This window comes from Phascolarctos cinereus, unplaced genomic scaffold, assembly GCF_003287225.1.
Source record: "Phascolarctos cinereus isolate Bilbo 61053 unplaced genomic scaffold, phaCin_HiC Scaffold_2;HRSCAF=192, whole genome shotgun sequence".
NCBI classification, from domain to species: Eukaryota; Metazoa; Chordata; class Mammalia; order Diprotodontia; family Phascolarctidae; genus Phascolarctos; species Phascolarctos cinereus.
Genome location: NW_027555625.1, coordinates 272,346,697 through 272,372,582, shown reverse-complemented (window position 1 = coordinate 272,372,582; position 25,886 = coordinate 272,346,697). Strand labels below are relative to the sequence as shown.

Below are 25,886 nucleotides of genomic sequence, written 5' to 3'. Positions count from 1 at the left end.
AAATTTTCTTAAATACTGAAACTTAAATACACAATAAGAAAAAAAGAAACACATTATAAACTTAAATACTAAAACCTAAATACAAAATAAGAAAAGAAAAAATAGCATTGCCAGGTGCACAGCAGAACGAGAGAGGATTCAAAATATAAAGCAATTAATTTCCATTTCATAAAAGCCTATATAATAAATTCCACACATTGTGTTCAGATCTGTCCATCTTTTCTTTCCTTCTTTGTAAGTTTTCTTTTGTTCTCTGCTGCATACTTTTTATTTTGTTCTTTTTCCCACCTTCCTCCTCCCCCAGAAGGCTACAATTAGATATATGTGTGCATATGTATATACATATATACACATACATATACATATGTACACACAAATATATATACATATACTTAGATATATGTAGTCATACATATAGACATATACATTCATATGTATCTATTAAAGACCTTACTATACTTGTTTGCCCTCTGTTTCTTTGAGGGTAGATAATGTCTTCCTTCATAGGTCCGAGTCTTTCCATGTTTTTTTTGAGTCCACTAATTCATCATTAGCTATACCACTGCAATATTCCAACCTCATACTGGCTAGTTATTTTAAATTATCTAAAACCATATTGATTAACATGGCTGATATATAGTGTAGTTTCCCATTTTTCTCTTTTGATTAAATCTATTTTGGCTTTGACTTTGTCTGAGATCATGGTTGCCACCCCTGCTTTTTTTCTCCCCCTAGTAAATTCTACCCCTGATCTTTCAAAAAGAAAGAAACAGAGTAGTAGATCAGTAGAATAGATTACATACATGTTACACAGTAGTAAATCACCATAGTAATCTAGTGTTTGATAAACCCAAAGATCCAAGTTTTGGGGATAAGAACCCACTATTTGACAAAAACTGCTGAGAAAACTGGAAAACAGTTTGGCAGAAACTAGGTATAGATCAATATCTCACACTGTATACTAAGATAAGGTCAAAATGGGTATGTGATTTAGACATAAGGGGTGATAGTATAAGCAAATTAATTTACCTGTCAGATCTATGGATAAAGGAATAATTTATGACCAAACAAGAGATAGAGAGCACTATGGGATGTAAAATGGATAATTTTGATTATATTAAATTACAGTATATGGCATTAAAGTTTTTTGCACAAACAAAACCAATGCAGCCAAGATTAGAAGAAAAGCAGAAAACCGGGAAAAAATGTTTTACAGCAAGCTTTTCTGATAAAAGCCTCATTTCTCAAATATATAGAGAACTGAGTAAAATTTATAAGTGAAATGTATAAGTCATTCCCCAACTGATAAATGGTCAAAGGATATGAACAGCAGCTTTCAGATGAAAAAATCAAAGCTATCTATAGTCATATGAAAAAATGCTCTAAATCACTATTGATTAGAGAAATGCAAATTAAAACAACTCTGAGGTACCACTTCACACCTATCAGATTGGCTAATATGACAGAAAAGGAAAATGACAAAAGTTGGAGATATGGGAAAATTGGGACACTACTGTACTATTGGTAGAATTAAGACCTCATCCAGCCATTCTGGAGAACAATTTGGAACTATGCCCAAAAGGCTATAAAACTGTATTTATTCTTTTTAAAAAATTAGTTTATTTTTAGTTTTCAACAATCACTTCCATAAGCTTGAGTTTTATATTTTCTCCCCTTCTCTTCCCACCTCCCTCCCCAAGATGGCGTGCAATCTGATAGAGGCCTTACATATACATTCCTATCAAACATATTTTCACATTAGTCATGTTGTAAGGAAGAATTAGAACCAATAGGAGGAACCACAAGAAAGAGAAACAAAACAAAATAGAAGAAAAAAAGAGCAAACAGTATGCTTCGATCTACATTCAAACTCCATGGTTCTTTCTCTGGATGTGGATAGCATTTTCTGTCATGAGACTTTTGGAGATGTCTTAGATCCTTGCATTGCTGAGAAGAGCTAAGTCTATCAGAGTTAGTCATCACACAACATTGCTGTTACTGTGTACAATGTTTTACTGGTTCTGCTCACTTTATTCAACATCAGTCCATACAAATATTTCCAGGTTTTTTTTGAAGTTCACTTACTCATCATTTCTTATAGCATAATAGCATTCCATTACATTCATATACCACAACTTTTTCAATCATTCCCCAAATGATGGGCATCCCCTCAATTTCCAATTCTTTGCCACCACAGAAAAAGCTGCTATAAATATTTTTATACATGTGGGTCCTTTTCCATCTTTTGTGATCTCTTTGGGATACAGACCTAGAAGAGCTATTGCTTGGTCAAAGGATATGCACATTTTTATAGCTCTTTGGGCATTGTTCCAAATTGCTCTGCAAAATGGATGGATCAGTTCACAACTCCACCAACAATGCATCAGTATTCCAATTTTCCCACATCTTCTCCAACATTTATCATTGTTCTGCTTTTTCATGTTGGCCAATCTGATAGGTGTGAAGTGGTACCTCAGAGTTGTTTTGATTTGCATTTCTCTAATCAGTAATGATTTAGAACATTTTTTCATATGACTATAGGTAGCTTTAATTTCTTCATCTGAAAACTGCCTGTTCATATCCTTTGACCATTTATCAGTTGGGGAATGACTTGTATTCTTATACATTTGGCTTAGTTCTCTATATATTTTAGAAATGAGCTCTTTCTCAGAGACATTGGTTGTAAAAATTCTTTCCCAGTTTTCTGCTTCCCTCCTAATCTTGGTTGCATTGGCTTTGTTTGTGTAAAAACTTTTCAATTTAATGTAATCAAAATCGTCCATTTTGCATTTCATAATATTTTCTATCTCTTGTTTGGTCATAAATTCTTCTGTTCTCCATAAATCTGACAGGTAAAACTATTCCTTGCTCTCCCAGTTTGCTTATAATATCAGCCTTTATATCTAAATTGTGAACCCATTTTTACTTTATTTTGGTATATGGTGCAAGATTTTGGTCCATGTCTAGTTTCTGCCATACTCTTTTCCAGTTTTCCCAGCAGTTTTTTGTCAAATAGTGAGTTCTTATCCCAGAAGCTGGGGTCTTTCGGTTTATCAAATAATAGATTACTATAGTCTTTGACTACTGTGTCTTGCATACCTAACGTACTCCACTGATCCACCACTCTATTTCTAAGCCAGTACCAAGTAGTTTTGATGATTTCTGCTTTATATGTATTTACTCTTTGACCCAGCAATAGCATTATCAAATTTGTATCCCAAAGGAAATTTTAAAAAGTCAGCAGGAAAAGACTAAAAAGGACCTATACGTATAAAGATATTTATAGCAGCTCTTTTTGCAGTGGCAAAGCATTGGGAATTGAGGGGATGCTCATCAACTAGGGGATGGCTGAACAAGTTGTGGTATATGATTGTGATAGAATATTATTGTGCTATAAGAAATGACAAGCAGGATGCTTTCAGAAAACCTTGGAAAGACTTATATAAACTGATGCAAAGTGAAGAGAGCAGAACCAGGAGACTATTGTACATAGTAATAGCAATGATTAACTGTGAATGACTTAGCTATTCTCAGCTATTCTATGATCTAAGACAATTCCAAAGTACTCATGATGAAAAAACCATCCACTTCTAGAGAAAGAACTGATGGAGTCTGAATGTAGATAGAATCATACTTTTAAAAACTTTATTTTTTTTTGTCTGTTGACTACACATGTACAACCTATATCAAATTGCTTGACATCTAAGGAAGTGGGAAGGTGAAGGAGGGAAGGGAGGGAGAGAATTTAGAACTTAAAGTTTAAAAAAAATTAATGTTAAAAATTTTTTACATGTAATTGAAAAACAAATTTAAAAAGAAATCTCTAATAGGCAATTGGTTATATGAGATTTAAGCTCAGGGGAGACACTGAGACTGGAGAGACACACACATATACATGCACACACATACATACACACACATATCTGTGAGTCAGACTCAAAGGATGATAATTAAACCCATGGGGCCCAATGATATCATTAAGAGAGAGAATATAGAAGGAGAAGAGGAATCAAGACAGAGACAAGGGGAATAATCACAGTTTGGGGGCATATGGTTGATAAGGAGTGATTAGACAAGTAAGAGGAGAATCAGGAGACAGCAATATCAAAAAGAGAGAAGAGTATTCTGAAGATTAAGGTGGTCATCAGTTTCATATGATGGTTGAACAAGACAGTTGAGAAAGAAGTGAAGAGGTACAGGCCCAGGCCAAGATCTCTGCCCCTTACTCCAAAAAGAATGTGGGTTCCATTTGACTATGGGCCCTAGAAAAACCCCACCTTGTACTCTCCTTGAATTCCCATGTGGTCAAGGAAGTCTCTAGAATTCACCTGAGGCTATAGTCCACTGAACTGGCCTTTCATTGTGACTACTTTCATTGAGTCTAAGCCCAATCTCCCAATTCTCCATTACCTCTGACCCAGCCCAGCCTTCATGGTCTGTTACTTCTCTATTGCCCTGGCCACTTCCCACCCTGATCCTATCTAGACTCCATTCTACCTCTCAATCACTTTCATGAAGATCCTGCCTAGACCCCTTCTCCCAGACCCCTCCCCCCATCACCTCAAATTACTTGACCACTCCTAGATCCCTCCCACAGTCTTTCTGTATACATGGTCCACCTTGTCTCCATTAAGGGGCTCAGATTCTTCAAATCTAGCCAATAGCTCACTAATGTTCAGATTCCTTAGGCGCCTGGCCAATATGGTGAATCTTTAACAATCTTGTCTTTAGCTGAAGGAAGGCTTAGGTCAAATTCACTTGGGCAGGATCTGCTTGTGGCTATTTCGGGGTCCTAGAACTCCTGTGCCTCAACAGAAGTGGACTGATAAATGACAATTGGATTTGGCAACTAAGAGATCACTGATAACTCTAGTGAGAAGTTTGGGTTGAGTGATGAGGTCAGAAGCCAGACTGCAAAGGGTTGAAAAGCAAATGAGAAGAGAGGAAGTGAAAGCAGTAAGTGTAGACAAACATCTTGTTCCTGTTCTTATTCTCCCTGTTCTTCTTGTCTTTCTTGTTTTTCCTCTTTTTTGTTGTTCTTATTATTCTTGTTCTTCCCTGAGAAATGGAGAAGCAATATAAGACAACAGTTTGAGGGGATGGTAGAGTCAAGAGGTTTTTAAGAATGGAGGAGATGAGCATATTTGAAGGCAGGAAGGAACCAGCAGATAGAGATTATGCCAAGGGGGGATTATTGAGGTTACAATTTGCTAGAGAGGATGAGAGGAGATGGTATTATCAACTTGAATTCAAGAGAAAACAGCTAATGTAGCAAAATTGAGGTCTTTAGTAAGGTCAAGTGAGTTGCAGCTCGGGTGTCACAAAGCAAGTTCAGGGGTACCTGAGAAGGGGGCTAGGAAAAGGGTTTATATCAAAGAGTAAGACCGAGGGAATGGCTAAGCTGCAAGTGGGAAATTTACAAAATAATCAGAGGCTGGGAGTGAAAAATCTCTGGTCAGCCCCAGGCAATTCATTGGCCGGGGGAATGAGATAAGGCCAGCTTTTGTCCCAAATATTTGTCTGTATCCAGGGCGTAGGTGGAAGGGATAGCAAAGATAAGGGCCCTCTTTGTCTGGGAAGCTGAGGGAAAAGTAGAGATGGCGGGAGATGATGTCAAAAGGTTTTGAGAGACAGAGAATGGAAGAAGGGTGAATTCCTGTGTTGAATGGCCTCTTTTTTTTTTTCAGCTGAGAGAAAGGGGAAAGGGAGGTTACAGCAGGAAGCTTGAAGAGAAGCTTTGGAATAGTTTCTGTGGAGAGTGAGATAGGAAATCTTAAACTTTTTCCATTTGAGACCCAGTTTAAGAAGGGCTGAAGAATGAAAGGTTGGTCTTGCTGCAGTGAGGACCCAGTTGAAGTTAGATAATGTGAACTTATAATATACTTCATCTGTGCTTGTGTGACTTCCTCCAGCTCCTTTCAGCATCATGTGACTATGAGAGGAGGTGGATGCTGGGAGTAATCCAGGGTTGAGGTTTGCCTAGGGATGAGTGGCAATAAGACGAGGGGCAAGGGATTTAAAAGTACAGTTGAATTGGTTAATTGTAGGATAGAGATTAGAAAAGGAGAACAAAGATAAGTGGTCTGAGAAAGAACTGAGGAGTAGAGGGGTTGGAGTGTAAGTTAAAAAGAAGGGTGAAGAATAGGTTAAGGTTGGAGTGAGGCATAGGGAGAGATAAGAGGTTATGTTCTGTCGACCTGGAAGTGACAGGTATGGGCCCAAGCTGAGACCTTTGCCCCTTACCCCAAAAAGAATTTGAGCCTCATTTGTCTGCAGGCCCTAGGGAACCCCACCTTGAACTCTCCCACTTGGTCAAGGAAGTCTCTGGGGGGGTGGGGGGTGGGAGTGGGGTGTCTCCTGAGACTCTAATCCTATCAACTGGTTTTTCATTATTGCCTAAACCCAATCTCCCAATTCTGTTACCTTTAACCCAGGCCAGCCCTCTATTGTCTGTTACCTCCCAATGGCCCCAGGCTACTTCCCACCCTAGATCCTAGATCCTATGTAGACCCCGGGTCTACCTCCCAGTCACTCCCATCAAGATCCTCCCTAATTCACCCCAGTTTACTGGCCACTCCCATCAAGATACCCCTTTCTCTCAGACCCCTTTTCCAGTTACCGCGAACTACTTGGCTACTCCTAGATCCCTCCTACAGTCTTTCTGTACATAAAGGTCCATCTGGCCTCCATTAAGGTGTTGAGATTCCTTAAGTCTAGCCAAATGCTCAGATTCTTAAAATCTAGCCAATGGCTGAGACTTGCTCAAGCCCGCTTTTCATTAAGAGATTTCCTTAAGAGTCTTTCCAATGTGGCACATCTTTAATAAACCTTGTCTTTGGCTGAAAGAAGGCTTGGGTTGAATTCATTTGGGTAGGACCTATGTCTTTGTTCTCCATATTTCGGGGTCCCAGCACTCCTGAACCTCAACAGAAGTTTGGTTAAAAAAAGCAAACAAGCTAGGTGATATATATTTATATTGTTAATTCCCTTAAGCTAGCAGGTTACATGTAATACATGGGAGCCAGAAGATAGTTCTGACTCAGATAAGCAATTTGAGGAAGATTTTATATTCTTAGAGCAATCCCAACTCAGGATGTCTGCGTCACTCAAAAATTATAGTCTCCATGTTTTAACAATAACATAAGAAAAGTTTCTTAGTTGAACAGATTGCAAATACAATAAGGTAAGTGATGAAGCATCCATTGAAATTACAATCCCATAATATCTGTGTTTCCGTTACATAGCATATGTCCATAGGATACCAAGATAAGAAAAGTCCCACTATTCAAGACAGTGTCAGGTCCCAAGTGCCTTGTCCTTGGTAGAATGCTCTTGGTCAGCCTCATCTGGCCCTGCGGTTGTTGACACAGGAAGGGGCATTCTGGGTTTACTCAGAGAGCAAAGGAAAGCATCTATTATGTCAGGGTGCTTCTTCTGGTTGATTAGTTCAGGCTTTGGCCTTTATTGGGGCTCAAATGATCTTAAGTGTTTGTCAGCTCAGACAGAGGAACATCAGAAGTTCTGATTAAGGAAGTAGAATACTTGTGGGAAACTATGAGATCCAGGCTAGGATTCCTTATGTGTGGTTGAGGTGAAGAAGTATATCATGGTGATGGGGTTGGGATCTGGGCCCCAGAAAGGAAAAACCCTGGACTTTCCCTGAATGGCCAAATCTCTGGCATTCGCCTGAGGCTATAATCCTATCAACTGGCCTTTCATTGTGGCTATACCCAATCTCCCAATTCTCTGTTACCCTTAAACTAGCCTAGCCCTCCCTATGGCCCCAGGCCATTTCCCACACTTAATCCTAGCCAGGCCCCATTGTCCAGGTCCCAGGAGTTTTGTTCTATTTACCCCAGTTTACTTGGCCACTCCTAGATCCCTCCCACAGTCTTTCTGTATATAAGGGCCATCTTGTGTCCATTAAGATGCTCAAATTCTTATAATCTAGCCACTGCTGAGATTTTTACAATCTGACCACTAGCTCACAGGTGCTCAGATTCCTTAAGAGTCTGGCCAGCATGGGGGATCTTCAATAAACCTTGTCTTTGGCTGAAAGAAGGCTTGAGTTTAATTCTTTTGGACAGGATCCGCATGTCATGATTTTGGGGTTCTGATGAGATCTAGAGGTTAGGGGTGCTCCTTAATGATCTCCCTTAATGATCTTTGTAATGTCAGAATTTCAGTAGTGTCTTTATATTCCTACACTTAAGATATTTATTCTTGATTAGGTTGAGCTGACACCCCTCCCTCCTCCCCTTGCCCCGAAGTGATATTACCTGGTAAAGGAGCCCAGGTCAGGCTGGATCTGACCTTCTGATGTCCTTCCCTCTTTTCCTTGGAATTCATGGCACAATAGGCACAACAGCCAGAATGAAGTAGCTTTCCTTGCTCAGATTGGCAAGGGCCACTGGGGTCTCATGACCAAGCCTTGCTACCTTATTCAACCTCTTCCACTTCTCCTTAAGATGCTTTTACATGGGTCTTGGAGTTGGGAAATCCATTGAGCTACCCGCACTTGCCTCATAGGGAAGGCACATACTGAGATAGGGTAGCTTGTGGAGCTATGGACATCTTATAGAAGGCCTGTTATTGCTCAGTCTTGGATAGCCAAATGCCACTTATCCTTCTAAGGAGATGTGGGGACCAAGAGAATTTACAAGGTCACCTCTAAGCCTGGACATGCCCATCTCAAGGCTGATGTTTGCTCACTTAGAAAGGAAACAAAAAGAAAAAAAGGCAGTCAGGGACCTAGCAGCAAGCTTGCATAGTTGAATACCCTTGTTTGCCAGGATGCTGGGGTGGTAAAGGACCAGAATCTCTCCATCCCTCAGTGGAAATAACTGAGTTACATGATGCCACCTGGTGGTTCAAAGGAAGATCAGCAAGCCAGTCTCAGAACCACATTTTTTCAGGATTGAGCTACCACATGACTGACCAGAAGCAGGCAGGAAGTTTGTTGTCCCCTGGGGACCCAAATGCTGAATCATGCAGGCAATGATTTTATCTGGTCACACACTGAATAACCCATGTTACAAACATCTTCTTTGATACTTGCTGGCTTCATTGTAAAAGCAGGCATAGAGATGAAAAAACTATGGTTCATAGACCATACTGAAGCCTTATGCCTTCATATCATGAATACTTACTTGGAGAAGGGAGTTGGGAAGTTCCCAGCTGGATGAGTACCAAATAACACCACAAAAAACCAAAATTGCTATTTCAACAGAAAATAAAGGCTTTCTGACTGAATCATTCTGAATCAGCTGTATACAGAAAGAGCACAGACTTAACAAGCATATATTAAGTGCCCACTACGTGCTAGGCACCATGCTAGACTGCAGAGATACCAACATATACACACAAAAGAAACAAGCAGTCTTCTGAAGGAGTTTATATCCTATCAAATTGGAATAAGAATAAAATGACATATGGCACCCATGTGAGACCAACCTGCCCTACATAAAACAGGTTGTTGATAGGAAAAAAAATTTTAAAAATGAGACAAACAGAAAAAGGAGTAGCCATTGAATACAACAGAGATTATAACATTTCCTAAAGAAGTTGAGTGGATGTAAATAACTTGCCATGATGAAACACTAAAAGAGCCCAGAAACCGTCTTGATTAGGAAAACATTTGAACTTCTTGATACTTAAGTCAAGGCCATCACTAGTTTATATAAACCATTTGATGCAGCTAGGAGGTTCAATGGACAAAGTATTGGACTTGGGGTCAAATTCTGCTTCAGATGGTTACTAGACATGTGAACCTAAGCAAATCACCTCTGTTCCCCTCAGTTTCTTCATTTAGAAAATGAGGATACCTACGTCATGAGGATTATGAAGAGCAAATCAATTAATATATGCACTTGGTAAATCTTAAAATACTATATAAATGATAGCTATTATTTTTAAAATCTTACAGAGAAGCATGGTGGAAGATTTGTGTTGAGTATTATCTGATAAAAACATTGAAAGTTTAAATAACTTAAGACATGGAAAGTTAAATAAGTTCATAGAAAACTTGTCAAAATATCTGATTTGTAATATCTCAAAATATCTCATTTGTAATACTATATGCTACAAGCCTGCTTATACCCAGAAAGCCTATCCTTCAGCACACATATCTTCAATAGACAAAACACAAATTGACAATGATCTGGGCCCAGAACTAAAGGTGGAGTAAATAAGGGGCTAGATTGCATTTTTGACACTATGTAGTTTTTTTCAATGACCTCCAATCTTCTCCCTGAAATAACACTCCCATTTTTTTCAACACCAATATTCTTCTAGTAAAGTTGTATGCCTGTGAGGCATGGAATACCACAGTATCTTAAGAACTGAAGTTCAAGGTCATCCAAATTTAACAAACTTTTTCATGATACAAAGGACAAAAAAGATTTTACGTGAAACTCAGAACTTCTGTTCTGTAGTTTGTTTCTGGAAAAATGTGTTAAATTTAATAAGGTAGTAACCAAATCACCCTGTTTCTTTCTCTTCTGAACTTTTTGTTCTCTTCTCTTCATTTTTTTGCATGTCTGTTACTACCCAGGAACTCATTTCCAAACATTATTCAAATAAGTGTCCCTTGTAACAGTAAAAACAACCTAATGAAACAAATTGATGCATTAGCCATATGTGAAAATTTATACCTTATTCTATACTGCTAGTCCATCACCTGTCTGCTAAGTAGTGGGAGGCATACTTTAAAATCAGTTTTCTGAAGTTATGACTGAGACTTGTCACTGCTTTGATTAGAGTAAGAAAGATAGACTTTCAAAGTTGTTTTCTTTCATGTAATTATGGATTGTGCAAATTGCTTTTCTGGTGCTGTTCACTTTACTACACATCAGTTAATATTTGTCTTCCCAAGTTTCTCTGAATCTGTCCTACTTGTCATTTCTTTTGGCACAATAATATTTAGTTACATGAATATATCACAATTTGCTCAGCTACTCTGAAATTTATGGGTACCTATTTTGTTTCCATTTCTTTGCTATCGCAAAAAGAATAGCTATAAATATTTTTTGGACTTACGTGTCTTTTTCTTCTGTCTAATATTTTTAACGTCAATAGTCTTCCAAGGAGCTGCAGCAAATTCAATTTAACATCTATTAAGTACCTACTATATGAGCAGCTAGGTGGCGCAGTAAATAGGTTGCTGGAACTGGAGTCAGCTAGCCTCATCGACTTCAAATCTGGCCTTAGACACTTAGTACCTGTGTGAGCCTGGGCAAACCCAGTTTGCCTTAGTTTTTTCATACGTAAAATGAGCTGGAGAAGGAAATGGCAAACCACTCCAGTATCTTTGTCAAGAAAAACCCCAAATGGGGTCATAGAGAGTCAGACTCAACTGAAACAAATGAACAATAAAAATAGGCAAAACATTGTGCTAGGTGATATGGATACAAAGACTAGAGTTAACAAATTCCTATTTTAAGGACTTACATTCTATTGGAGCAAACAAAGGAGCAAAGGAGGAAACAAAACACAAAGTAGCACGAAGTAAGTTCTAAAAGGAGAGAGCACTAATAGGTAGGGAGAGAAGGGCAGAAAGGCCCCATGCTGTAGTGACATGTAGGTTATGTTTTACAGCAAAGTAGGCATTCTAAGAGGAAGAGATGAGGAAGGAGTCTATCCCAGATATGGACTATAATAAAAGCTTTGTTTTGCATTGCAGCAATTGTAAAGTTTGGGGACTATCCCTGAGGAAAAGCTGTGTCCCAGCACCAGTTACTAAGATTGAATCCACATTGAGGCCACAGTCGCCTCCTCCTTTCTCTTTGGTCCCAGCCCCCTAGTTCTCGCTTTCTCTTCCTCTTTGGCTACCCCTCCCATTGCCCTACATCCTAGACAGTGACTCCATGTAGATTCAGCAGGTCCCTTAAAGGGACTTGGGCCTTTGGCTTCCTAGATTGCTGAAATGCAGCAGCCTGGCAAGTCAAAATTTGAGGAAATTCTAACTTCTAACCTAGCTCAGCCCAGGACTCTCCAAGATTACTTTTCCATCCCATTCCATCCCTCCACCCTTTCTTTTCAGCTTCCTTTTGTATTGTCTGTCTTGCACTCCAGGAGGGTAAGGACTGGTTTGGTTTTTTGCTCATATTTTTATTCCTAGTCCTTAAAACAGTGCCTGATATTTAGCAAACACTTAATATCTCTCTCTTTCTCATGGCATAATAGTATTACATTACATATACACCATAATTTGTTTAGCTACTCCTCAAATGACTAGTTTCCAATTCTTTGCTACCACAACAAAAGCTGCTTTTTTGGTACATAAGTATCCTCTTCCACTCTCTCTTTTTTTTTTTTTAAGGCAATTGGGGTTAAGTGACTTGCCCAGGGTCACACAGCTAGTAAGTATCAAGTGTTTGGTCTGAGGCTGGATTTGAACTCAGGTCCTCATGACTTCAGGGCCGGTGCTCTACCCACTGCACCACCTAGCTGCCCTTCTACTTTCTTTTGATCTCTCTAGAGCATGTCTAAGAGCGGTATTGCTGGGCCAGAGGGTAAGCAGTTTAGTAATTTTTTGGACATAGTTCCAAATTGCTTTCCAGAATGCCCATGCTAATTTATAGCTCTGTCAATAGTTCGTTAGTGTACCTGTTCTCTTGTACCTCAAACATTTGTCATTCACCATTTTTTGGGGTCAATTTTGCCAGACTCAGAAGAGGGAGAATCTTGTTGTCGTTGCCATGAAGTTGCCCTATTATGCACTTACACGCTAAATCTACTGATATAAACACAAAAGTCTCAGTCTCCAAGTATCCACTTAAGGGATAAAAATATTCAGAGGTAAGGACATACAGAATATATACAAAATCAAATGTGTTGATGGGGGAAGGGGGGTGCGTGATATACAACTAGGAAAATTAGGAAAGGCATCTTGGAGAGAGTGGTTGGTGTGAACAGGTTACAATACATTAAATGCAAATATATGAGGGATGTCTACAAGTTAAAATGGGTAACTCCTGGTGTAGGAATACTTTGATAACAGAGATCAAGACCCTCTGATTTAGTGGGTAAGTTTTTGGGAGGTGACAAGCATTTGGGGGTTAAATGACTTGCTCAAGGTTATACAATTACAGTCAGTCAGGATTTAAACCCAGGTCTTCTCAACTTTTAAGCCCTTCCCTCTGTGTACTGTATGATGCTGCTTTCCTGCAACAAATTACTAACAAAAAATTGTGTAGGAAAAACTATACAAGTGTAGGCAATATACCAATTTTCATACCAGAAATGGCATCCTTCCAGCAAAAAAGGACTCAGAAAATACAGATGTGACATCACAGAGAAGGATCTCTCAGAGGAGCCAGCCTTTAGATACCACCACTCAGCAAAGCCCTATCTGACAGACTGCAGGCAGCAAACTTGCCCTGCTCATTTCAGCAACTCCTGGGAGGCTGGCTTTCTTGAGAAGTAACTGGGGAGAGGGGAGGGAGGAATCAGTACTGCAGTGATAACCCAAGAGGGCAGCACCTGTCATCTGCAATATCACGTGCCTGTGAGAGAATCAAGGTAGGCAATACAAACACAAGGTATAGCATAGAAGCAGAGCCATTTCTGCAGAATCTCCTCCAGACAGGTTTCCTGGAGAGATGGGGAAGGCTGACTTAGGCTCTATCTGGCTTTATTCAGTTTTTGCAAATATCAGTCAAGGCTTCTAACTTCAGAACCACCTGGGCCTTGGAGATCATGGAGTCCAATCTCTTCAATTTAGAAGAGAGCAACTAAAGCCTAGAGTGGTTATTTGCCTGAGATTGCTGATTGTGCTGATCCTATCTTTTAAACTACCTGAGGGTATGGAGTAGAGAGAGCTTTCCATCTTCATATTTGAAAACCCAGATTCCCACACAAACCACTTGCTCTCTTTGGGTCATTTTCATCATCATGGCTCACATTCATATAATGCATTAAGATCCCCAGAACCTTTTACAAATCAACCTACTTGATCATTGTAACAGCTCCATTTCTAGAGTGTTTCACAGCTTAGGAAGACTTCCTAGAGGTATGCGGTAAAAGTATTACTTTCCTTTTACAGCCGGGGAAACTGAGACTGAGAGGTTAAGTGACTTGTTCAAAGTGGCTCATTTCCTAGACGAGCAGCCAGGAAGTTCACTGATGTCCCCCTATTCGGCTGAAATCAAAACTACAAATGGCCAGAAGGCTCCATCAAATAAACGAATACCCTAGGTCTCACTACCAAACTTATGGGAAGCTTAAGTTAGGTAGCAAAGCAGAGAAAGCGCTGGGCCTGGGGTCAGTAAGACCTTGAGTATACCTCAGCTTCCTCTTCTGTCTCCTAGGGTTCTTATGAGAATCAAATGAGAGGTTCGGCACAGTGCTTGGTACACAATAAGTGTTACATCACTGATGCTATGAACTCCCTCTCCTATAGTGCTTTCACCACAACCTTGGAACGTGGGAGTGTAATCACAGTCATCCCCTATAGAGAGGGAATTGGTTCAGAGGCAAAGTGACTCGCTCAGGGTCACAAATGGAAAAAGCTGCCCAAGTCCCCCAACTCCAAGACCGATGTCCTAGGCAAAAGCCCTTCTCTAGAGCGTGTGGACGGCGCAATTAAAACTAGACCTTTAGACTCCTTCTTCCTGAATTCTACCCCACCCCCAGTCGTAGGTTTCGCCACACTCAAGATGGCGGCGCGACGACTACGAGGGCCCTCAAAGGCGGTGCCCGCGCACGCGCAACGGCACCCTCCCTCCCCGGCCGGGACACAAGATGGCGGCGGAGGCGCTGGGGAGGGCGAGGCGGAGGCGGCCAAACGGGCTGCTCGGGAGAGTGTGTAGTCGTGTCCCCCCGAGTCCGCTCCGGGCAGGTAAGGGCCCCTGGAGGCCGCGGTTCTGCCGCGAGCCGTGCTGGAGTCCGGGGATCCGCGGTCAGGCGACGGTGGCTCCTCCAGGCACTTCCCGCCCGGGGCCGCTGCTCAGCCCGGTCGTTGTCGCCACCGCCGCCGCCATCTTAGGCCCTCGGGCGGGCGGCTGAAGCTGGGAAGGGGAGGCCCAGGAACCAGGGACCCCGAGGGTGGCGGCCTAGGGGAACCCTCTCCCGCCGCTGCCGTCGCCTTCTTCGTCGTCGCCTCCTTTGTGCTGGGCTGCGACTCCCGAGTCTCCTCAGCCCGGGGGCGGGAGCGCGCAGCAGGGCGGGGGGCGGAGCCCGGGAGATGGGGCGGCGTGCGCGCACCCGGCCGCCTTGAGCCGGAGAGGGAGGTAGGGAGGGGGATTGAGAGGGAGGAGGAGGGGGGAGAGCGCGCTCCCGAAATCGGCCCTCCCCTCTCCTTTCCCCTTCTCCCCTCCTGCCTGCCCAGAGCCATCACCGCGCTTGCGCACTCCGCTCGCTCTGGAGCGCTGGCTGGAGGATTTGGAATCCTGCGTCGGGAGCCCGACCCCTCCTCCCTCCGCCCCTCGGCGGTCGGCGGCGGCGCCGCCCACCCGTCTGATTCCGGGATTGCCCGCCCACCTTGCATTGTCAGTGCTGGTTTCTCTGGCCCGAGGCCCCTCCCTCAGGGTCCCGTGTGTCCATCTCAGTGCCCTCTCCTCCCCTTGGCTTTGTGCTGCTGGCTCCCCAGCCTCGCCCTGCCCTTGACCTTGTTTTTCTTTTGCTACCCAGCTGCAGGTCTGACGATGCCCCTGGTACTTTGCCCAAGCCACTGCTGACCTGTCCACCCACCCACTCACCAGTGCCCAGCCGTACCTAGCATTTGCCTCTGGCCACCCCTGGGGTAATCCCGCAGTGACTCCAGAGAAGCAAGGGTTGGTGAAGGTCTGGAGGTGCCTTCTTTTCGTGCTAATGCTGCAGACCCCAGAGGGTGAGAGAGAATGTGGAGATTGTCATCCCGTAGTCCTCTGGCCCAGACCCAAAAGTTCACAGGCTTGTTTTAGCTCAGGGTCCCTTTCTGTCTCTGGATCCTGTGACTTGGAGTGATTTTAGAGATTGCTGGACACCCTCCCCTTCCCCCCGGCAATGTTTTACTGTTGAAGGCACAGCACCTGAGAGATAATTAGCCTAGAATCACTCATCTAGTGCTCGTTTCACCTGACTCCCAGTGCTATTTCCATTTAACTACCTTCTTCTAGCTTATTAGTTAAGCACAGAACATTTCCCATCTGAACTCCACTTGTGCTGGCTACACACTGTGCACCCTACCCCCATTTTTGTATAAAAATTAAGTAAATTCAATCACTTCACTGTGAAGTGATTGAGCTGAAAGAGTTAAGTATAGACTTCTGTCCTGTGCCTCCTTATGTTGAACATTAGAGTAGTGTGATAGGATGGTATTAAGGTAAGGAATGTGTTCTGTTTTCTCTAGTATGGGTAGTCAGGAGGTTTTCTGGAAATAGCTTTTAGTATTATGGTAGAGGATTTCTACCTTTCTTTCTGGATTCAGCATGGAACAGGTGAAAATGGAGTGGGCCTTTTTGATTCTGATTTGATCATTGTGTGATAGGTCTCATGCTGTTGCTGAGAGATGGCCAATGAGAACCACGGCAGTCCCAGAGAGGAAGCATCTCTGTTGAGTCACTCCCCAGGCACCTCTAATCAAAGCCAGCCTAGTTCCCCCAAGCCCATCCGACTGGTACAAGACCTTCCAGGTATTATAGGGGAACAGTGAAGGAATATAAAAAAGAGACTCTAGGTTCTTGGGAGGGGAACTTCTTGGCTTGTATTCCATGTGGGATTGTGCTACTAAGTAAAATTTAAATTTTTTTTGCCTAGCATTCAAGGCTTTCTATAATCTAGTACTACCCTGCTTTTCCAGCTGTATTTCAGTTCTTACTTGGATGCATTTTATGTTCCAACAAAACTGGACTAGTCTGTCATTTGACTATGCCCTGGTCTTACCTATTTCCATGCCTTTGGTCACCCTATTCCTACTTCTTTAATCCCTTTCCCTATAGTCTTCACCTTTTAAATTCCTATTTATCCTTTAATGCCCAACTCAGATGCCACCTTCTCAGAGAACCTCTGATCTCCTCCTCATTGGGTAACAACTTTTCCCCTTGAATCTCACAGTCCTTTTTTCACTTATCTAATACATTTATCTTTTGTTATTGCCTATAACACAAATTTCTGTTTTTCTCTTAATTTCTCTATGAGACTGTAGATAAATGGGTTGGGACTTTGTTGAATCTAAACTTTGTATTTCTCCCAGCACATGGCTGATATTTAATAAATGCCCGTTACACTGAATTGTTGGATTGCTTTGATTCTGGCTTTGGTTTCTAGATGAACTGGTACAGGCTGGCTGGGAGAAGTGTTGGAGCAGACGAGAAAATCGCCCTTACTACTTCAATCGATTCACCAATCAGTCCCTGTGGGAGATGCCAGTCTTGGGGCAGCATGATGTCATTGTAAGTGTTTTGTTTAGGACCATGGTGGGCCGATGGAGCTTTCCAAGAAGAGTAGAAGTTGTTGGTGCCCTCTTTTGGGGGAGATGTCTTTTCTCACTTGGCTTGGACAAGCTGGTTGGCATAGTACTTCTGAAATTACCAAGGGTGTGCTGTCTGAGGGTGGATTTGCTGTTTGGTATTCAGTGGGTGGGAGATGGGTATGGGGCAGGGCTGTATAATAGGCTCTGCATAATCTGGGAGCCAGTATTGCCAGTTATAACTCTGCTGGTCTGGCCCCCACCCCCAGTCGGACCCTTTGGGGCTGAATGCGGCTCCGATGCCCCCAGACGCTGGAGTGGTGGAAACACCCGTGGAGAACAAGCCCAGGAAAAGGAGGCTTTCAGAGGAGCAGCCCAGTGGCAACATCGTAAAGAAGCCCAAGGTGTGTCTTGCTAGTGAGAACAACCTGGAATAAAAGGTCAGATGGGCCTGAAGGCATGCATGTAATGAAAAGAGGCCTAGAAAAGGAAGCAGAGGACCTGAATCTGAACTTGACTTTGACACTTACTGAACCATGTGGCAAGTTACATAGCATGTTTTAATGGAAAAAGTTCTAAATTTGGGGTTAGAATGTCTGACTTCAAATTTCAGCTCAGCTCTTTTACTCCCATTGAACCTGGGCACATCATTTCTCTTCTCTAGGCCTCAGTTTTTCTCATCTGTACAAGGAAGGGTTGTATTAAATTGTCTGTAAATTCTCTTTTATCTCTGAGCCCTAAATTCTCTGATCTTCACTGTAAAGTGGAACTTCATCTCTTCTGTAATAGAAGGATAATAATGCTTGCTGTGAGGATCCAGTGATATAATGTATTTGAAGATCCTTGGTAAAGTGTTGTAGTCTTGTGAAGTATTTTCAGCAGCACTTAGTCAAGATTGATGTATTGGGAATAGGAAGAGTGGCCCTATTATTCTGTAGGGACGCATGTTCTCACATGCCTTATTGTCAAGACCTTGGTGGGCTTGGCAAGTATCATGACTTTTATTATTTCTCCCTTCAGGTTGAAGTTCCAGGGACTCCTGCCCAGTCTGTACCCAGCTCCCCTAGTGTTCCTGGGACACCAACCATGAAGATATGGGGCACATCCCCTGAAGACAAACAGCAGGCAGCTCTCCTTCGGCCCACCGAGTGAGTCCTCCCTGTAGGCCTCCTCAGGCCCTTTTCACCTTAGTGTGGGTACTAGAGGCCAGGAGGGAGCAGCTGAGAGTTACCAGTTGGCTCATCTGGGATTGGGTCATTGATTCAGAGGCTGTTGGTGATTACTGGGGTTGGGTGGTTCTCTTGGAAATCTGAGAATGAGAGTTCTTCTCCTTACTTTCTTTACTGGTCACTGTATATGTTCTAAGGGTGTACTGGGACCTGGACATCCAGACAAATGCAGTGATCAAGCAGCGGGGGCCTTCTGAGGTCCTGCCCCCACACCCTGAAGTGGAGCTGCTCCGCTCCCAGCTTATTCTAAAGCTTCGCCAACATTACCGGGAGCTGTGCCAGCAGCGTGAAGGTAAGGCTGGGTAGCTGAGCCTCTCCTTTGCTTATGTTTTCTTTTCCCAGCTTTCTTTGTTTCCTTTACTTTCCTTTCCTCCCCTCTGCCTTTGGAAAAGGCCAGGGCTGGAGCTGAGGACTTCAGTTATCAGGGTCAGATATATGCAGGGCCTTTCCCTTCTGACCTCCAGCTTTAAATTGAGATAAAATCCAGGGTGCTTCAAGTTGGGGGCAGCACCCACCCTCTTTGTCACTGTTGCTGTTTCTAGAGATGTAGTGTGGTTGAAGTGGAAGGAGCACTGGATTTGGAAGCACAGGATCTGTTTTCAAATCTCAGTCCAGTCACTAAATCATGGACAAGTCACTTAACTGGTCAGGATTTCATTTTCCTCATCTGTAAAATGAGGCAACTAGATTCCCTCAAAGGGCCCTTCTGGTGCCTTATCTGTGATCCTATGGTATCTTTTCTGGGTCACTTCTTGGACTGCCCAGAATGCCCAAGGTCTCGTATTCCTTTTCATTCCCAGTCTCCTCTTGGGATTGCTTATACTGGCCTCTCTTTCAGGAATTGAGCCCCCGAGGGAGTCCTTTAATCGCTGGATGCTTGAGCGCAAGGTGGTGGATAAAGGGCCTGACCCTTTGTTGCCAAGCAACTGTGAACCAGTTGTGTCTCCTTCCATGTTTCGAGAAATCATGAACGACATTCCCATCAGGTACTCCTCTAGCTGGTCCACTTGGGCTATGTGCCTCTTCTAGAGCAGGGCCTGCTCCCTTTTGGGGGTAACCTGATGTTGACGTCCCTGATGGCCACTGCTTTTTGACTCAGGTTATCCCGAATCAAGTTCCGGGAAGAAGCCAAGCGGTTGCTCTTCAAATATGCAGAAGCTGCCAAGCGACTTATTGAATCCAGGTCAGGAACTTCCCCTTTCTAGGCCATCAAGCCATCACTACTTCTACAGGGAAAATTCTCTAGGAATCAAGTGGGTGGTGGGGTGGGAGGAGTCTCCAGAGTCCATTCTCTACATTCCTCTTTTACACTCAGTAGGGTCTGTTATGTTTTGGGGGTGCTGACAGGGATCTCTGGCCCTGAGGCTAAGGGGGCATGGGTAAGTGGCTGCTGGACAGAGAGGGAGCCTGGAGAAAGTTTGCACTGGGTTGCTAGGGAGGCCAGAGCTCCTGGTTCTCTGTGGCGCTCCATCCCAGGCTCAGAAGCAGCCCCTTTGTTAGCTCCTGAGCAGGCACTGGGCTAAGGGTCAGGACACTTGAGTGTGGATCTGTTCTCTTGTTCACATGAACTGTGACCTTCGGCAGTCTTGACTCTCTCCGAGTCTCAGGTTCTTTATCTATGAAATGGAGATAATATTTATATTTACCTACTTAACAGTATTATAAGAAAAATACTTTCTAAATCTTAAATTGCTGTAGAAATATAGATAGAGCTGTACTGCCTGACACAAGGCTTGTGAGGGTGGAATATGTGTTGGGGTGGGGAGAGGAGGCGGGCCAGTGGATGCAGTGCCTCAGTTGGCCAGGTTGTGGTACCCAAGGGCACTGATGTGCTGCCCTTCCCTGTAGGAGCGCATCCCCAGATAGCAGGAAGGTAGTGAAGTGGAATGTGGAAGATACTTTCAGCTGGTTACGGAAGGACCACTCAGCTTCCAAGGATGACTATATGGTAAGTGGTGGTCACTCTTTTGGGCCTTGGAAAGGAGGGGTTGAGAGGGTTGGGGGCTCCCACGGGGTAGGTGGGGTTGTATCTACAGGGCATGTCTGCTGCAGGACCGTCTGGAGCACTTAAGAAAGCAGTGTGGCCCCCATGTGTCAGCTGCGGCAAAAGACTCAGTGGAGGGTATATGTAGCAAGATCTACCACATTTCCCTGGAGTACGTCAAACGAATCCGGGAGAAGCATCTTGCCATCCTCAAGGAGAACAACATCCCGGGTATGGGGGTGACCATCAGGGAAGATGGTTGGGGAGCTTTTGGGTGGATGAAGGACTCTAAGAATCCCTCTGGGAGCATGAACTAGTTCTGGGAGGAAGGAGTAATTGTAATCGTGGAAAAACTGGGCCTTGTTGCCTTTTGGGTAGAGGGTCTACAACTCCATGACTGGCAGCTCTTCTCAATCCATAGCAGGGAGAGGAGAGGAAAAGAAATTGTATGTTAGGATTATGGGATTTTGGAGATGGAAAGAACCTTAGAGATTACCTAGTCCAACCCCATGTTTGTATGGATGTGGAAACTGAGACCCAGAGGTTGTGACTTGCCCGAGGTGATACAGGAAGTAAATGGAAGAACCTGGATTTGAACCCAGGTTAAGACAGGTAGGTTGGCAAGGGGGCAGCACATGTTAACTCTTCCCGCTAGTTGATGGGGACCCCAGCATTGAAGCATCGGTGCCAGCTTTCTTCATCTCCACATGAGGCGTTCTAGGGAACATCGCATGGGGTGGTTACCTCAAGGAGGCAGTCCACAGGAGCTAAGGAGCTGACCTGAGCAGATCTGAGAGAGCCAGGTGCATCTACAGGGAACAACTGTAATGAGACAAATGACGAGGAGCCATTGACTAAATTAAGACGCATTCACTATTTTATGGCTAAATGGCTTACAAACACCCCTATCACCAAAGCAAATCCTGTGGGACTGACTCCCCATTCAGACTCATCTTTGGTGATTTCTTATTCTCTACCTTTGGTATTTATTCTAACTTAACTTCACCTGTATTACACGGAGTCTGGGCTCAGGGCTCTGCAGCACACAGTAATATGTGGATATTCTGGAAGGAGTGCCAGACTGGTAATCAAGAGTCCTTGGTTCAGATCAGGGTTCTGACATTAACTTGCTTGATGACTTTGGAGAAGTCACAGCTTCTCAGAGCTTTAGTTTCCTTTTTTGCAAAATGAGGATACTGTAATAATGTTGTATTAATCACTTAGCAGGTTTGTTGTGAGGAAAAGTCTTGGTAAGCCTGAAAGTGCTATATAAATAGTTGTCATTATTGCTATTATAATAATGATAATATAATTATGACCTAGGTCTGCAAGCCCTAGGTATAGCTCTGCCTGCCCCCTGCCAGTCTTCCTCAGTAAGTCCCCTCCAGGTGCTCCCTGACCTGAGTTGAGCATGGGCTGGAGTGGAGCAGGGTGGGGCCAGCCCAGGCCAGGGCCCTCACCTCACCCACTTCCCTCAGAGGAGGCAGAGGCAGCAGAAGTGGAGCAGCGACTTGTCTATTGCTATCCGGTACGGCTGGCCGTGCCCTCACCTCCCCTGCCCAGTGTGGAGATGCACATGGAGAACAACGTGGCCTGCGTGCGCTACAAGGGGGAGATGGTCAAAGTCAGTCGTAACTTCTTCAGCAAACTGGTGAGAGCAGAGGCATCAAGCTTTAGTGGTGGGATGTAGGAACTAAGTCAGAAGGGAAAGGTGGAGGGAACTTGAGTAGCTGTCTGCTCAAATCAAGATCAAAGGACTTGACTAGGGAATGAAGTGGCATTAGGATATAGTAGTGCCTTTGGACTTGGAGTCAAGCAACTGGGGTTCAAACCTAAGCTTCAGCACTAATGTCCATTAATTTGGTGACTTTAGCCAAGTCATTTAACTTTTTCTGAGCCTTATGTATTGTTTCTTCATCTCTAAAATGGGGATAATGCTTACACAATGTACCTTCTGTCTTCACATAGTTATTTTGAGGAGAGGGCTTTGTAAACCTCAAAAGTACCATATAAATGCAAATTATTATTTTATACCTCTAATGCCCTTATGTAAAAGTACATATTAAAGTTAGGTATGTCATATCCCCCTTACCAGACTGGAAACTTCACGTGGGCAGGAACCCAGACAGATTAGAGCATTAGATTATCTCGGTCCTCAGCACACCAGAGGGGCTTAATATAGCTGTTGAATTGTTGCCCTGGAAGGATCTCCTTCCTGTGAGCAAGTTGCTGCCAGGAGCTCTGCTAATGCCCAACTCTCTGTCTTCTGACAGTGGCTCCTCTATCGCTACAGCTGCATTGATGATTCGGCTTTTGAGAGATTCCTGCCCCGGGTCTGGTGTCTTCTCCGACGTTATCAGGTATAGAGTATAGGGTATGGCTGTGGTGCAGAAAGTGGGAGGGGGGATTCTGAGGAGGTATGACTGACCTTTAAGAATGGGATGAGGGGCAGCTAGGTGGTGCAGTGGATAGAGCACTGGCCCTGGATTCAGGAAGACCTGAGTTCAAATCCGGCCTCAGACACATAACACTTACTAGCTATGTGACCCTGGGCAAGTCACTGAACCCCATTGCCTGGCCAAAAAATAACCAAAAAACAAAAAGAATGGGAAGAGGTGGAGGGTGGGGAGGAAGAAAGGTGGCGATCCCTCCCTCCTGGTGATTGTGGTTTTCTTGGCTACTCCTGCAGATGATGTTCGGGGTGGGACTGTATGAGGGGACAGGCCTGCAGGGCTCACTCCCAGTACATGTCTTCGAAGCTCTACACCGACTCTTTGGCGTCAGCTTTGAATGTTTTGCCTCCCCCCTCAACTGCTACTTCCGTCAGTACTGCTCTGCCTTCCCAGACACCGATGGCTACTTTGGTTCCCGAGGGTGAGGTCCTGGCTGCTAGTGTGCAGTGGCTAGGCTATACATAGCTCTGAAATCAGAGGGGCTGGCTTAGCTCTCCCTGGAGGATGGCATTTCTTTGGTCTGGTTGTTGCTGAAAAGGAATCATAACAAAACTGCTTCATGGAGGGGCATAATGCTCCATTAATGTGTTATATGTCTGCTGCCCATCAGATCTTGTACATAGTAAACTATGTACAAGATAACTGTTCCTCACAATTCTCAGTTTTGTTGGGGAGATAATCGGTGCCAAGTGACTTCCCTTCTCTCTAAGTGTCAGACAAAGATCATACCAATAGAGGTAGTTTGGGAAGGCTTTGGGAGGATGATTTTAGGTGGTTTTCTCTGCCTTTTAATTCTCCAACCCTCTGATAACAAACACTTCCCCTATAGTACCTAGCACCACATTAGATATATATACATAGGTGGTGCCCGCTCATGGTAGATTGACTAACTTCTGACGGGCCTCCCTCCCCTGCTCTCAGGCCCTGCCTGGACTTCTGCCCACTGAGTGGCTCCTTTGAGGCAAACCCTCCATTCTGTGAGGAGCTGATGGACGCTATGGTGTCTCACTTTGAGGTTTGTGACCCTCATGGATGGGCTGAGGGGCTGTGGGAGGCATGTTTGTGAGCCATGCAGGAGTCTCAGCACCACTTCCCCCACTGGTGCTTTGCAGAAGCTGTTGGAGAGCTCCCCAGAGCCCCTGTCCTTCATTGTTTTCATCCCGGAGTGGCGGGACCCCCCCACACCAGCACTAACCCGAATGGAGCGGAGCCGTTTTAAGCGCCACCAACTGGTGCTGCCTGCCTTTGACCACGAGTATCGAAGTGGCTCCCAGCACATCTGCAAGAAGTGGGTGTATTTTGTGGGGGCTGGGGCAGAGGGAGGGGCTGGCATTGTGAGAGGTGGGGTAGGAAGACCCAGCTGTTACTGAGTGGCCCATTTGCCTTCCAGGGAAGAGCTCTACTACAAGGCTGTGCACAACACAGCTGTGCTGTTCCTACAGAATGATCCTGGCTTTGCCAAGTGGGAGCCGACACCAGCAAGGCTGCAGGAGCTGACCACAGCCTACCGGCAGTCTGGCCGAAGTCATGGCTCCAGTTCAGGGAGCACTTCCTCTTCCTCTGAGGCCAAGGACCGTGACTCTGGCAGGGAGCAGAGCACCAGCCGAGAGTCAAATCCTACTTAGCAGGCAGTGCAAAAGAGGGCTGTTGAGCTGTGGGGGTTCAGGCCTCTCTTTCTTACCTGACCCTAGCCCCGGCCCCAAGAACAAGATACCATCATCCTTTATGGGGCAGCAGAAGGGTCAAGGCTGCCACTGACATAGGAAGAATGTGGGCCTCTATGGCTCTCACACACATATCCTTCTCCCCCAATTTCCTTTAAAACCTCATGCTCACTCCACGTCCCTTGTGAATAGTCCCACATCCTCCCTGTCCTGTTGCTAACGCTGTTTCACATGTAAAAGAAAATACAGAAAAGCCCCAAGACTGTGTGAGGGTTCTGGAAGGAGGAGGGGCTTTCCAGGCCCCGTTCCTGGGAGCCCACATCCAGGCCCAATCATGGTTGCTGCCTTTTCCTATGCCACTTCATACCAGTGAGATGTTCTCACTGCACATACAACATTGTCCCTTTTTTCTCTTATACACCCACTAGCTGCAGGTCAGGGGGGAGTCCTCAGGGCCTTCCATGTGTTTTAGTGAACAAGCCGTAGGTGCAGTGGTTCTGGCTTTTAGGGCCCTGTGTTCTCGAGGACACAGATTCACACAACTCCTTGACCAGCCTTGGAGTGAGTCTTATGGGCAGGGGGCAGAAACCAAATCAGGCCAGGAACCAGATTCATCTTCCTCTTGGGTTCTTCCTTGGAAGGGTTTTTAGTAGGGCCAGTTGAACCCTTACATGTTATATAAGAGCTAATAGGCCCAGTCTGGTCTTTCATTGATCTGAGTAGTCTTACCCATTGTGTATAGGGACCTTTGAATGAGCCTACCCCATACCACCCAAAACTTGTCAATTAGGGTTCCTTAGGCCTGTGGATTATCAACTTCTTCTGGTGTCCCCAAGGACTAACTGGCAGGAGTTCGAGAAAGCCTTTAAAGGGCAAAGGGACCATAGTCTAGAAATGCATGATTCTAGAATTCGAAAGTAATTCAGTAATAATCTTCAACTCGAGCATGACAACAAGCTCTGATACTACCTGTGATCTTATGCAAGTCACTTTTCTCTCTGAGCCTAATTTTCCTCATCTGTAAAGTGAGGGGGGTTGGGTGAGATGATCTCTAAGGTCTTTTAAAGCTCTGTCTTTGTGACTGAATTTCTGTAAAATGATACCTTCCCCAATCCCTAAGCTAATTCTGCTTTAATGTTGAGCGCCACCAGCAGGAAGGCTCTGAGC

The 25,886-nt window shown here is 44.2% G+C and overlaps 1 protein-coding gene across 1 annotated transcript; it reads left to right on the top strand.

The window, feature by feature from the left end:
* The first annotated feature begins 14,326 nt into the window (after nt 1-14,326).
* On the top strand, nt 14,327-25,831 carry PCIF1 (phosphorylated CTD interacting factor 1). Its single transcript, XM_020965726.2, has 17 exons — nt 14,327-14,839; nt 15,631-15,829; nt 16,469-16,613; nt 17,248-17,372; nt 17,659-17,793; nt 18,410-18,537; nt 18,756-18,910; nt 19,457-19,604; nt 19,718-19,801; nt 20,467-20,566; nt 20,671-20,833; nt 22,081-22,253; nt 22,876-22,962; nt 23,292-23,476; nt 23,977-24,070; nt 24,168-24,343; nt 24,446-25,831. Exons 3-17 carry the CDS (start codon nt 16,490-16,492, stop codon nt 24,678-24,680), a joined length of 2,112 nt encoding a protein of 703 aa, XP_020821385.1. The 5' UTR covers nt 14,327-14,839; nt 15,631-15,829; nt 16,469-16,489; the 3' UTR covers nt 24,681-25,831.
* The last annotated feature ends 55 nt before the right edge of the window (nt 25,832-25,886 follow it).